Below are 13,904 nucleotides of genomic sequence, written 5' to 3' on the forward strand. Positions count from 1 at the left end.
TCTCACTTTTTCTTCCTCTTTTATGTCCGTCCCTTCCTTCCCCCCTCTCAGTTCTTCCTCTCTCTTTTTTTCTGTCTGCCTTTACACCTCTATCTCTCTGTCTTTGTGTCCTTGTTTTAAAGCCTATCTCTCTTTTAAACCTCTCTTTCTCTCTCTTTCTTTCTCTCTCTCTTTTCTCTCTCTCTCTCTCTCTCTATCTTATGCCTGTGCCTTTCTTCCTCTCTCTTTCTCTCTATTTTTATTGTCTGTCTTTACACCTATATCTTTCTGTCTTTGTCCTATTCTAAAGCCTATCTCTCTTATTTTTCTTTCTCCCTCACTTTTTCTTTCTTCCTCTCTCTCTCTCTCTCTCTCTCTCTCTCTGTCTCTCTCTCTCTCTCTCTCTCTCTCTCTCTCTCTCTCTCTCTGTACATGCTGTACTGTAACCTATAAACTACTACAATACCCTTTACTCTTAAATCCAATCAAAAGTAAGCGTTTCATTTTTTCGTTTAAAATGCATTCTTTATTGTAAAGGTCATCTTATCCTGTCGGGTTTTATCTATTAGTGAGTGTCAGTCCTTTTATTATCACTTTGATTCAGAGTTGTCTAATACTTTTAAATGGCATGTTGGGTGGTTTGTAATATTCTTCTTTTATTCCAGTTATGAGTAGGTTATATCATCATCTGTAAACATACTCTACCATCAATAGTATTTTTTGAATAAGTTGTATAATTTCATACATATACAGAGTGTTCCAAAATAGTGTTTACATTCTTTGAATGTTAATAACAGAGAAACGATTAAAGATAACTTGATTAGAATTTTTGTATTTGAAGCTGCAGTATCTGCATTGAGTGTGTGTAGGCATTCTGTTGTTTTTAGATCCATCACAGCCCATCAGGCGGTAGGCATTTCTGTACCAATGTAAGAAGTGTCAAATAACCATCCAGATCTCCAAATTTAACACCGTTAGATGGCTACCTCTGGGAAACTAAGACCGATGTGCCATGGTCACTGGGTGACATTAAACATGCGATTGACACTACCTGTGCTTCCCTTCCTGTGGAAACCATATCGGCTGTTTGTTGATTTGTCGATCTGTTCTATAGCATTGCAGACAAATTATTGCTGCCAATGGACATCTATAATTTTAAGGTATGTGACACGCCAAAAAGTTCATACTTGCTGTTATTATTGTTCCCATTGTTAACGTTCAAAGAGTGTAAACACTATTTTGGGACACCAGGGACGTAGCTAGGTTGATCAGTTTGGGGGGACCAAACTTAAGATTTTTTCTATCAAACTATTATAAATTAACAAACTATTTATACACCATATAGGCCTATGCTGTATACATACATTACACATGTATGTGTGTGTGTTTGTATGTGTGTGTGTGTATATATATATAGTCTTGGGAAGAAAAGGATCAAGGGTCTCCTCGGTGGCGCATGGTAGCATCGTCGCCTTGTAATCAAAGGGTTCCGGGTTCGATTCCCGATGGAGGCACATAGTTGTTCGGATCTTACTTTAAACTGTAGGTCCAGTCCCGATTAGCCTTACTGTGCATAAAGTGGACTTAAAACATCAGTTCAATTAATCAATCAATCGAAAGGTTGAAGGTTCGATCGCTGGTGGTCAGGCCGGTAGCCAGAATTTGATTTCGGAAGGGGCTTATCCCTTATCGGCAGCCACCATCTAAAGACGAAAAGGTTGCAGGAGGAGTAAATGCGCTGAAGATGATTTTCTTGGTATATTGTAACTTAGTACTATATACAAGATGTTTAATCCTGTTAATGAAGTAAATTTAATTACTACTACACATTATTAAAATCAGATATTTGTAGGATTTCGGGAAAGGACTGCAGCCCCCGAGCCCCTTCCCTGGTCATGTGCCTGCTTGTATTAGTTCCAAAATTTCTGTGCTGTTCCAATATCGTGAGGCCAATTTGGGAAGTACTTGAAAGCAAATTCTGCTCTCGAAAGAATGGGACTCGATGTAATGACCTCGCACAACCGAATGAAAGAACTCTTCGCAGGCCTTGTCCCTCAATATTAATTTTACTGATTAATTGTAAGTTTTTCTCGGCCTCCTCGATGACGCAGTGGTAGCGTCGCCGCCTTGCAATCAAGGGGTCCCGGGTTCGATACCCGGTGGAGGCACATAGTGGTTCGGATTCCCGATTAGCCTTACTGTGCATACAGTGGACTTAAAACACGAACTCGATAATTGGAAGGTTTTAGAAGAACTAAACATGGCTTTTTATGCATCGTACAACTTTGCTTCTTTTCACCCTACTTTTACAGTTTTTCTTCCTAAGAATTCCACTGAGTATAACACGCTAGGAAACCAGAGGTCCAAGGTTCGGACAATGGACAGGTATGGTTGTATCATATCTGTCCCATCGCCATTCCTTCGGCTCATCATTCATCCTCATCGTCGCATTTAACCCAAGAGGTAGACAAGCGGCATAATATAGAAATATATAAATGATTGATTTGGTTTATTTTACTTCGCTTTTCTGACAACTTTTTGGCTAATCGTGAAGATGAAGATGACAATGAGTGATGTGAAATTGATGAGAGGACCATCATAAAAAACACATACGCCCAGTCCGGGATTGTTTGTGTCGTCCTTTCGGCGCCCATAGAGCCAGTGCAGGGCCAGATGAAGATAAAGTGCCGGTTTTGGGGGGATCCTGGATCTGGTGTGCAGCAGGGAGGAAAAGTGCATTTTCAATAGGTCTCAGACTTCCCTGACCAGGGCGGACCACAAAACCATTAACTGCATCCCCTCCCAATACATCTGTTTGTGTTCAACAAGCAAGAAACAGGGAAATATGAAAGAAATGCCTTGCTTGGGTTCGTGCTACTGAAAATTGAAGAAGTGTTTCAAACTGCAAGCAAAATTTACTGAAGAATTATTTTGCAATATTTGTCATCAAAGTAAAATTTCCAGCAAATACAGAACAGTTTCCCGGGGCCAGTGCCCCCGCGTGCCCCACCCTCTAACGACGTCCCTGTGGGACACTATATTTATTGGAAACATATTCCAAAGTTGATGCGAACATTGTGGCCACTTAAAGTTTCACGAAACTTGACGTGTTGGAACTACAGCACTGACGATCCGGGAAAGATATCGTCTTTAAAATGGTTGTCAACGTGATTCACGGCGTCCTTGACAGTTACCACAATTGCCTCAATTGGCATCAATTAGCTAATTGCTATGAGTGACTGAAGTGGACTAGTTTCTTCTCTCCCGTAACACATGCGCACGTTTAGTTTCGGCAGTGCACGCCGAATATCTCGCACAAGGTTTGCCCTAAAAGTCAGCTACGCACCAAAACGCAGTGTAGCCATCCCCGCTTCATTTTCACTAGTCGATTCACACAGTCCACAGATACCGATACCGATACTGTTACCGATTCATACAGTCAACAGATACCGATACCGATACTCTTACATATTCATACAGTCCACAGATACCGATACTGATACTCTTACCGATTCATACAGTCAACATATACCGATACCGATACTCTTACCGATTCATACAGTCCACAGATACCGATACTGATACTCTTACCGATTCACACAGTCCACACATACCGATACTGTTACCGATTCATACAGTCAACAGATACCGATACTGATACTCTTACATATTCATACAGTCCACAGATACCGATACCGATACTCTTACCGATTCACACAGTCCACAGATACCGATACCGATACTGTTCCCGATTCATACAGTCAACAGATACCGATACCGATACTCTTACATATTCATACAGTCCACAGATACCGATACTGATACTCTTACCGATTCACACAGTCCACAGATACCGATACCGATACTGTTACCGATTCATACAGTCAACAGATACCGATACCGATACTCTTACATATTCATACAGTCCACAGATACCGATACTGATACTATTACCGATTCACACAGTCCACAGATACCGATACCCATACTGTTACCGACTCATACAGTCAACAGATACCGATACCGATACTCTTACATATTCATACAGTCCACAGATACCGATACCAATACTCTTACCGATTCATACAGTTCACAGACACCGATACCGATACTCTTACCGATTCACACAGACCACAGATACCGATACCGATACTGTTACCGATTCATACAGTCAACAGATACCGATACCGATACTCTTACATATTCATACAATCCATAGATACCGATACTGATACTCTTACCGATTCACACAGTCCACAGATACCGATACCGATACTGTTACCAATTCATACAGTCAACAGATACCGATACCGATACTCTTACATATTCATACAGTCCACAGATACCGATACTGATACTCTTACCGATTCACACAGTCTACAGATACCGATACTGATACTCTTACCGATTCATACAGTCAACAGTTACCGATACCGATACTCTTACATATTCATACAGTCCACAGATACCGATACCAATACTCTTACCGATTCATACAGTTCACAGACACCGATACAGATACTCTTACCGATTCATACAGTCCACAGATACCGATACCGATACCCTTACCGATTCATACAGTCCACAGATACCGATACCGATACTCTTACCGATTCACACAGTCAACAGATACCGATACCGATACTCTTACATATTCATACAGTCCACAGATACCGATACTGATACTCTTACCGATTCACACAGTCCACAGATACCGATACCAATACTCTTACCGATTCATACAGTTCACAGAAACTGATACCGATACTCTTACCGATTCACACAGTCCACAGATACCGATACCAATACTCTTACCGATTCATACAGTTCACAGATACCGATACAGATACTCTTACCGATTCATACAGTCCACAGCTACCGATCCCGATACTCTTACATATTCATACAGTCCACAGCAGATACCGATACCGAAACTCTTACCGAATCACACAGTCAACAGATACCGATACCGATACTCTTACCGATTCATACAGTCCACAGATACCGATACTGATACTCTTACAGATTCACACAGTCCACAGATACCGATACCAATACTCTTACCGATTCATACAGTTCACAGATACTGATACCGATACTCTTTCCGATTCACACAGTCAACAGATACCGATACCAATACTCTTACCGATTCATACAGTTCACAGATACCGATACAGATACTCTTACCGATTCATACAGTCCACAGCTACCGATCCCGATACACACAGGCCACTGATACCGATACCGATACTCCTACCGATTCACACAGATACCGATACAGATTCTTGAAAATTTCAGAAATTAAAATTTATTCAAAATACTGATTAATATTAGTGGATGAGTATTATCATACCAATTATAAACATTAATTAACCAGATTTTTGCTTTAAAATATTCAAACATTCCATATTTTATCTATCTTCAATATATATAGAAATGGGCGTATGTGTGTGTGTGTGTGTGTGTGTGTGTGTATTTGTTTGTTCCGGCATAACTCTCGAACGCCTGGAGCAATTTCAACCAAACTTGGTACACGTATGATTTACAATCTGGAAATAATATTTTGGGGTAAAACACCACTGGCACCCTTAGGGGTGGGGTGGGAAGGGGTGACATGTAAAAAAATGATCGAGAATCACCGATATTAAATTCCGCACAAACAGACATCCGTGACTCTATGCAATCCTCACAACGATAGTGTTTCTCGGGTTGTCTGACATTCAGGTTGTGTTGCGAATGGAATCTATAGTTCTCGTGACACTCCCAATGCGGTTCAACTCCAAGTTCATCACCTATCGGCATGGGGGGCTGAGAGGGGGTGATAAATAAAATGCCACAAATGGACTAGATTAGTGTCGAATCCATAGTTTTCGGAGTCGCTAAGCTAATTGGTGACATTCGCGATCACATTTAAATTTAGGTACACTTTGTTACCCTGCCCCCGTGTCAGGGCAACAGTGTTTTTTTTCTCTTATTTAAATATTTTATTAATATGTTAATTAATTAGGTAATTACGTGTATAAACATATATATGTGTTATTAGTGTAAATCAATTTATTATGCATTTTTAGGTTCATATTATTCCATGTATAAATGCCATGTAGCTCTCTGTTCTTGCTTCGTGTTTCGAACGTTCGAGGAAAAGGCGGGCAGTTTAGCTGTTAAAGATTAAAACATTTTGAAAGAAGGGCGGTTGGCAACAGACGCCAACCAAACATATATAAACTCCCAGATCTCGAGGGGGAGGTCGGCTGTTGGAACTGAGACTTGGAAGGGAGAGGCTGTTTTTGCTTCGGTTAGCTAGGACCGGAGGACAGGTCTCCCGAAACGGATGCTGTAAGAGATTGGATTGCCGGGCAAGCTAGTGCCTTGGTGTCCAGTTTACAGGTAAAAAGGTAGTTTGTACTGGATGTTATTTTGAAGTAATTACGGTGCGCCGGGCAGCCTAGTGCCTTGTCACCGTGGAGGTTGAGAAATGTACACGTCGGGCGGCCTCGCGCCTGTTAAGACGTTTCTTGGAGTAACGCGAGTCTACCTTGTGACAAGCGTACTTCAGATGTAATTCATGAAATGTAAAGCATCCAGGTACAAATAATAGAGATTCCAACATGAAAATTAGAGTTTTGGCCCGATAAATAATTAGAGAAATGAACGTTCTGAAACGACTTGTATATACTTCAAATTTTACTTTAATTAAACTATAGAAAATATCCAAAAATTTCCGTTTTTAATTTTCACACATGCTGGACAAGGTAATTTATCCCCCTGATCATAAAGGTTTCGCAAAAGGTTTTCCGTTGTCTCTTGTAGTTAATTATATAATTATGTTGACTTGTAGCAACCCACGTGCATTGTCGTACAAAGAAAGATACCCCTAGACAAATCTGAGCCGAGTACGAAGTGCACAGAACCTCGAGTGCGGAGGTAAAGAGTGTGGGGGGCCAAGCGAGTAACAACTTTTACACTATAGTTAGAATTCATTCTTTTCCTGTCTAATACAAGATTGGGTAATCAGCTAGTAAGAATATAAAATTACCTGCTAAGTTTTCACAAGAAATACCATTAAATATCATTGCTACAATATCAATGGAAATTGTCCTGCCTCATTTTTGTGGACCAAAATATCGGGAAAGTATCAGCCGGTATCGGTAAATAAAATCCAAACGATCCTTTCCGATACCGATGTATCCTTACCGGCTCAGCCCTAGTAATAAATAATAAACGATTTAAAATATATTTCATTATAATGATATTCTAGTTTTGTTTATTTCGACACAAAATCGGGTGTTTCTTTGATTGATTTTTCGTTGTATAACGTTGTTTGCTACCTGTGTAAAAATCGCGACGATGGGATGGGATGCTCGAATTAAGCCATTTTGCACCTATCAAAATATGCAATGACAATCCACTGAACTAAAATCCTTACTTGAAAATTTTTAAAAGGGGTTTAAAAAGCCCCTTAAGGAAAGGTTAAAAAAGCAAGGCTCTAAAGGAACCCGCACGGACATACACAACACATTAAAAAGTTAAGAAGACATTAAAAATTTCCTCAGAGAAAGCGGAAAAGTTCCGCTCTTCTCAAAAAGCAAAAACTATACGTTAAAACACTGTCATATGATAATGACTTAGAAGGTTAAAGGTTTTTATGACAGTAAAATTGGCACATTCGAGAAGAATTTGTTGACACTTTCATGCACGACGCATTGGACGGTCTAGCAGTGTTGTTCAAGGTCCACGAATTTAAAATCAATTCAATTCCGGTCCAGAAGAGAAAATCAGCAAGCGTAAATGGGTTCTGGATCGTAAAGAACATTTTTATGTTCAAAGTATTTCAATTCGGTCCAATAACCTTTTATCCGGACCAAATTTAAATACGGTTCCGGAACCTTTTTTCAAGAATACAATAGGCAACTTGGACCGAATTTATATTATGCCTGAAGAAAGGTCCCGGTGGTGCAGCAGAACCCAATAGAACACATTCGAATTTATGGGTTCCTGTGGACCTTAAACAACTCTGGGGTCTAGCCCTTGTAGCAAATGAAATAACGATATGTGAGACGGCTGTGTCCAATCCGAAGTCGAGTAAAAGTGACCTTTTCTCAACGAGAGGGACGGTACTAGGAACGCCATGCAGCAATGGTGAGCTTGATGGTGCGAAGTTTATACCCCGTCAGGAAATGAAAATTGTTGTGTGTGTGTGTGGATGTGTGTGTGTGTGTGTGTGTGTGTGTGTGTAGAAGGGATGGGGGTGGCTTGAACTTTGGGGTTAGCTTTGATTTAAGAACTTCATAATTACCCCTAAGCCCACAACTTAATATTCTACTTAAACTACTTAAATAATTTAAATTCAATGAAATATTGGAGAACAAAAAACAATTAAAGAATTTAATGGAAATAAATGACAAAATAATAATAAATATTCACGAATGTTACTTCTTCAGCAAGAAAATATACCAGAATAGTATATGCCAGGCTGAGTATACGAATATAAATATAAAGTATAGGCCGCGCTTAAAAAAGAGAGTAGTACAACTCCCATAAAGCTAAAATAGGACCACCCGATAATTCTATTTAGTAAGCTAATCTCCCCCAACAAATTAATAGAGGGTGGAGCTGCTACATTAGTGATTCTTAATATAAACCACCATAAAGACAATCTAGGAATATAATTAATCATTCCCCTATTAATTAATATACTACTACTACCCAACCACTCATAACCTAAGTAATGTTTGCTAAACAAAATATACCAGAAGAACAAAGACCATGTGCCACTATTAGAGTAAGCCCACCACTCATACCCCACAGTCTTATGGTTATGGTTCCTATTAAAACAAGACCTATATGTGCCACAGAGGAATATGCAACCAAGGCCCTTCAATCAATTTGACGTATGCAGACAAGACTAATTATTCAAATGCAGATAACTCTAATTCCAAATCAAACAATATTATACTTAATAGCTATATTCAACATCAGGTCAACAAGGCAGATGGGGGTGATGCTTTCAGCTTAGCTGGTATTGCCATTCCCCGCCTCCCCCCCCCCCCCGTTGGATATTAACATATAGGGATGGAGTTATGCAGGGTTGTTAAAGGTTCAGGAATTGTAAATACAGTCAACATGGCCGTCGTTAGGGGTGTGTGATGCGTGCCACCGGACAGGGCTTGGCGGTTGTAAAGGACCTCGCGCTTACGACATACATATTTACCGTTCATAATATTATTGATTGTTTTATTCACATTCATTTCATGTGCCAACGCAATGACATCAGGACAGAAGCGACTAAAGAAAAGAAACCTAGCTACATTTCAAACGGAGAACCTCAAAGCTGCTGTAAAAAGATTTGAAAAGAAATGTTCTGCTGTAACACAGTTGGATTTTTTGTTCGTGACGCCAACCTAATATCGATTTCCTGTGATAAGCTCTATTGTTTGAGAGATTTATTGTTTTGGGAGGGGGGGGGGTACTGACTATCTGACTACGGAGTGTCCCAAGGTACATAGGGAGTGTCCATCTCCTTCACATTATTTTCGATGATTCTTTTTTCGCTAAGGGAGGCCACAAAAACCAATGCTACGCCACTGTTACATATTCTTGTTACTAACCGTTTCAGATGAGCTTGACATACTATTGTGGAATTAAGTGTTTGCTTGTTGATTTCATTATCTGGCCTCTTGAACTTGCGATAAGAATACCAAACAAGTGACGATCAGTTTGCAAAAAGCTAACTGCATCCAGATACCGTAACCTTGCACAGTGATACCAACTGCATATTTTTAATTCAATGAACCATGCAGTCTTTTTCAAAATGCCCGAAAAGTTCATCATGTTTAGTTAATTCAAAATCCATTTTAGAATTTAGTTGAAGTTTTGTTTCAACTCCACTAATCGAAACTAGACCTGCAGTTTAAATTGGGATCCGACCCATTATGTGTCTCCTTCGGGTATCGAATCAGGAACCCTTTATTACAAGGCGGCGATGTTACCATTACGCCATCGGGGAGGCTCTCTTTAAATTATCTTATGTTGGTTGCCCGATGTTGAGGAAAATCTTGCCGCGCAGATTTGTTTCAATGACATAGTGAATATGAACCAACGTACGTGGCGGAGTGGTTATCACATCGCGCTACGATGCCAGGGGTCCTGGGTTCGAATCCCGGTCTTGGCATGGGTGTTCTTCATCAATTTCATTATGTCATCACTCATCGTCACGTTTAGCCAAAAGTAGTTCGAAGCAATGCTAATAAGAAAAATTAAGTGAAATGACATAGTGGATGTGTTTAAAAATCTTGTATCAAATGACAAAAAAACTGACATTGTAGTAAAGAATATTTTTGTAAGACTGCAGACTAACGAACAATGTGTATCCAATATTTGTAAATATATCCACCTTTAATTTCCAAGCGTGAATGTGGTGAAAGTTTTAGTTTAAGAAGAGCTTGCATGTTGCTTAGTTTCGGCTTTACTTGGAAAGTTTCATTTTTTACATTAGGGATTAGAGGTATGATATAATTACGCTTAAAATTACACCAATGGAGTCCCGGTTCAATACGCGGTGGAGGCACAAGTGGTACTAATCGCTAGCCCCCGATTAGCCTTCCTGTGCATAAAGTGGACACACTAATGGGATTGCAGTGGATCCGACCACACTGTAGGCGCCACTGTTTCGTTCCCATCAATACAATAAAACAGTGAGATGGACTGATGTTTTTCTTTCTGATTGAACTTTCAAGGCTTTTGCCTCCATAATGAGAGGGTTTGCGCGCGACTATGGGTAAAATTACGCTAAAATGAAACAAGTCACTTGTATTCTTCAGTTTCATTGGCATATTATCATATTTATAGATAGATCCAGCACCATTTTAACTTTTATTCCGCACCTCTTTCATGGCGAGAACAGGGATTTTTTCCAACTGTTCAAGCGGCTCTGGCGCCACCCAGCGTCGTATAAAGTGGTTACCTGGAGGAAACTCTGAGGGAAACGGGGCAAAGGCTGATCAGATCACCCCCACCTTCGGCCGTGATCAAGAAAGTGAGGGGTCCTAACTCCACACGCCCTATACACCTTCATATCGTGATGCAAAGCACAGGGTAGCACTTTCATTTAATTTTACCCCTTTCGTGATTAATCCTGGTACCGCCGCTAGTTGAGAAGAAGATAGGGGCTAGAATATTTTCTGTGAAGGCAGTCAAATTCAATACGTGTACACCCTTAACTACTTGGTTCCCCTGCCCAGTCTGGCCTCTGACGGCATCGCTGAAGGGCCATGGTTCAAGTTCTCCGTTGGCTACATCCGGACCTTCCGGGACTTGAATACATGACAATAACGATGTTCAGTAAAGAAACCCCATGGGTTTCACATGTAAGGTATCATTATATGAACTTATTTGGGCAGTATGTTTCCTTTTATGGAAATTTTATGCAAAACGGCCAATTTTTAATTAAAACGGGGGAGCCGTGATCGACAGTAATAACCGTGATGTTGGTACAATTTCCAATGTTAGAGCTGGCAACACCCCTAGCAGACGATGACAGACACAGAGTCGTCTGCAATATGGCGAAAGTTAGCAGCAAGTGTGCGTCCACGCTCTTTAAATTTAATCAAAACTCTGGCCATGTTTGGAAATCTGGTACGTTTAATAGATATAATATATTTATTATCTTAATATCCTTTTTTTTACACATGGAATTTACTGTAAGCAAGTGTCACTGACGCCAAATGCACGCTAGCATGTGTTCCATTCAGCTGGGCATTTGAGGCATGAGTATCTCAAAACTCGTTTGACAGAGGTTTGTGACAATTTGCGTAGTTCGTCTATTCGTTTCTTAAAAAGAGGGACTGTTGTGTTGCTTTTGCAAAATAGAGTGGCAATTGATTGTATTGTGTAAGATAAAAACAATTCAACAGCTAATGTCCATATATATGAAGAATTATCTCGGCTTCGTTCCATTATTTCACATTAGACGTCTTCACTGTTTACATCTTGTAAAAATTCAGGAAGTAATGTTCGTCCAAAGTTTATATATAACCAATTATTACTTTTACAATCGTTGCTCTTACCTGCAAAACTATTGAGATCACTGTTTCAGGAAATTATACTTCATAGTCGATAAATTTCCAATGCTCTTTACAGAAACCTTCACATTGTTTCTGAAAAGTTAATACTTAAATTGGTTATTAAGAGAGGTAAGCTTTCTGTATCCGGAAAACGCCTGAAACTCTCTATTTATGACACTGTCCATATTCCTACTTACGTATTCTGCATTGAGAAACATTGCTGAAGGTGGAATTTCGCTTTTTTCACTGAAATAATCTATATTTTCGACGTATGAAGTAAGTTTTGTTCGTTTCTTTTTCCCCTTCGGTAACACGCTAAATGGCGGTCACAGTTTCACTACCGTAGTCGGCATGCAGTGTTTCCACCCCTACTCCACCCAAAAATACCTACGTAGCCCAACAAACCATTGACGCATAGCCCCACGAACCATTTCCAGTAAGGTTAGGTTAGGTTGGGTCACGTTTAGGTTAGAATAGTTAAAAATTGGTTTAGAAAAAAAATGCATAGCCCCACACACCATTCTCGCATATCCCCACAAACCTTCTTCAGTTACAAAAACACGTGTTTGGAAACACTGACCGGGATTACATCATCACACACAGGCAACATCCGTCTGGAAGGAAATGGATGCAACAGCTTTCGTGCATCGGTCACACATTTATATCGAAAAATACATGATTTACCGGCAAAATTCAATGGACAATGCAAGAAAACACTTCCCCGAAATTCCACAAGTCTAAAGAAACTGCATTCGGTAAGTAATTTCTCCTGTAAATTTTAAGAAATCAGTTTTCCGGATACGGAAAGTTTACCACTGGCTCCATTTGGCATATGTAGAAAATCACGGTTAGAAAAGAAAAAGAAGTTGTACTCTCTGAGGTCTGGCAATGTAACATGCTGTGTAGGCCTACTTGTTCGAATCCCTCTGGCACACACAAAATTTGTATTTACTTTAGTATAATACTTTCTTTGGTGTATCACACCATTAAAACTGAAAATACCTCGCCACAGGGTTGTGTTGAATGTGTGACGAAACGAAGCTGTGAATTATGTTCACTAACATCTGCTTTGTTTTCCTTCAATAGCTTTCGCTGAACGATATGAAATACTTCGAGCAGCATCTACCTCTGCTGTACCTGGGGAACCATCTGCTCCACATGTGCAGTCTACAATTCCAGGTCCTAAGTCCAAGCAGTTACTTGCCGAGCTGACTGCTTTGCAGGTAATTTTATGATAACTTTCCCAGAAATAGTGTAACCAACCATTGTTATCAATTTCCTAAAGAAAGGCCATGTTGAACTTTGTAGACCACATTGACAATGGAAAATGTTTGAATTTGCCAACATCTAATTTTATTTTTTCTCTTTGAAACACACGTGTGTGTGTGTGTGCTATGAATTGGTATGTGGAAGTTAGGGTAAGAATTGACAATATAGAGAAAGTCTGTAATTCACTTCCTAGTTCTTATACTCACTTCTTATGCACTCCTGGTGAAGTATCTGGAGTTACGATGTGGGAGTCGCATGATAAAATTGTATATTTATGTGTATAAGATGTAAAATAACGTTGTTATTTACCGAAATAATTCTCCATATGGCATGTTCCGTAGTGATGAAACATTGTTCGACAGTTATGTGCTACAAAACAAGGATTGCTTATTGAAAATGATTATTGGCTCACAAATTATTCACGGATAACCATTTTAGGTAAGGTTAGGTTAGGCAAGCATAGTTATAATATTTTGTTCGTAAAACTACGCATATACTCCACAGCTGATTTCAGGAAAGAAAGGTGTGTTCTGTGAAACATTGTTTGTCGGTTACGTGCTACAAGACTAGGAATTCCTTATTGTAAGTGATCAT

General features: G+C 39.7%; 1 protein-coding gene across 1 annotated transcript in view; it reads left to right on the forward strand.

Moving 5' to 3' along the window:
• The first annotated feature begins 11,536 nt into the window (after positions 1-11,536).
• The window catches only part of Gabat (4-aminobutyrate aminotransferase), a 78,721-nt gene continuing 76,353 nt past the window's right edge, over positions 11,537-13,904 (forward strand). The window contains exons 1-2 of the mRNA XM_083136786.1: positions 11,537-11,613; positions 13,128-13,264. Coding sequence (XP_082992912.1) covers positions 11,538-11,613; positions 13,128-13,264 — 213 coding nt within the window. The 5' untranslated portion in view covers position 11,537. The remainder of the gene's footprint in view (positions 11,614-13,127; positions 13,265-13,904) is intronic.

Source organism: Lepisma saccharinum, chromosome 15 (assembly GCF_977018435.1).
Source record: "Lepisma saccharinum chromosome 15, izLepSacc3.1, whole genome shotgun sequence".
Taxonomy (NCBI): Eukaryota; Metazoa; Arthropoda; class Insecta; order Zygentoma; family Lepismatidae; genus Lepisma; species Lepisma saccharinum.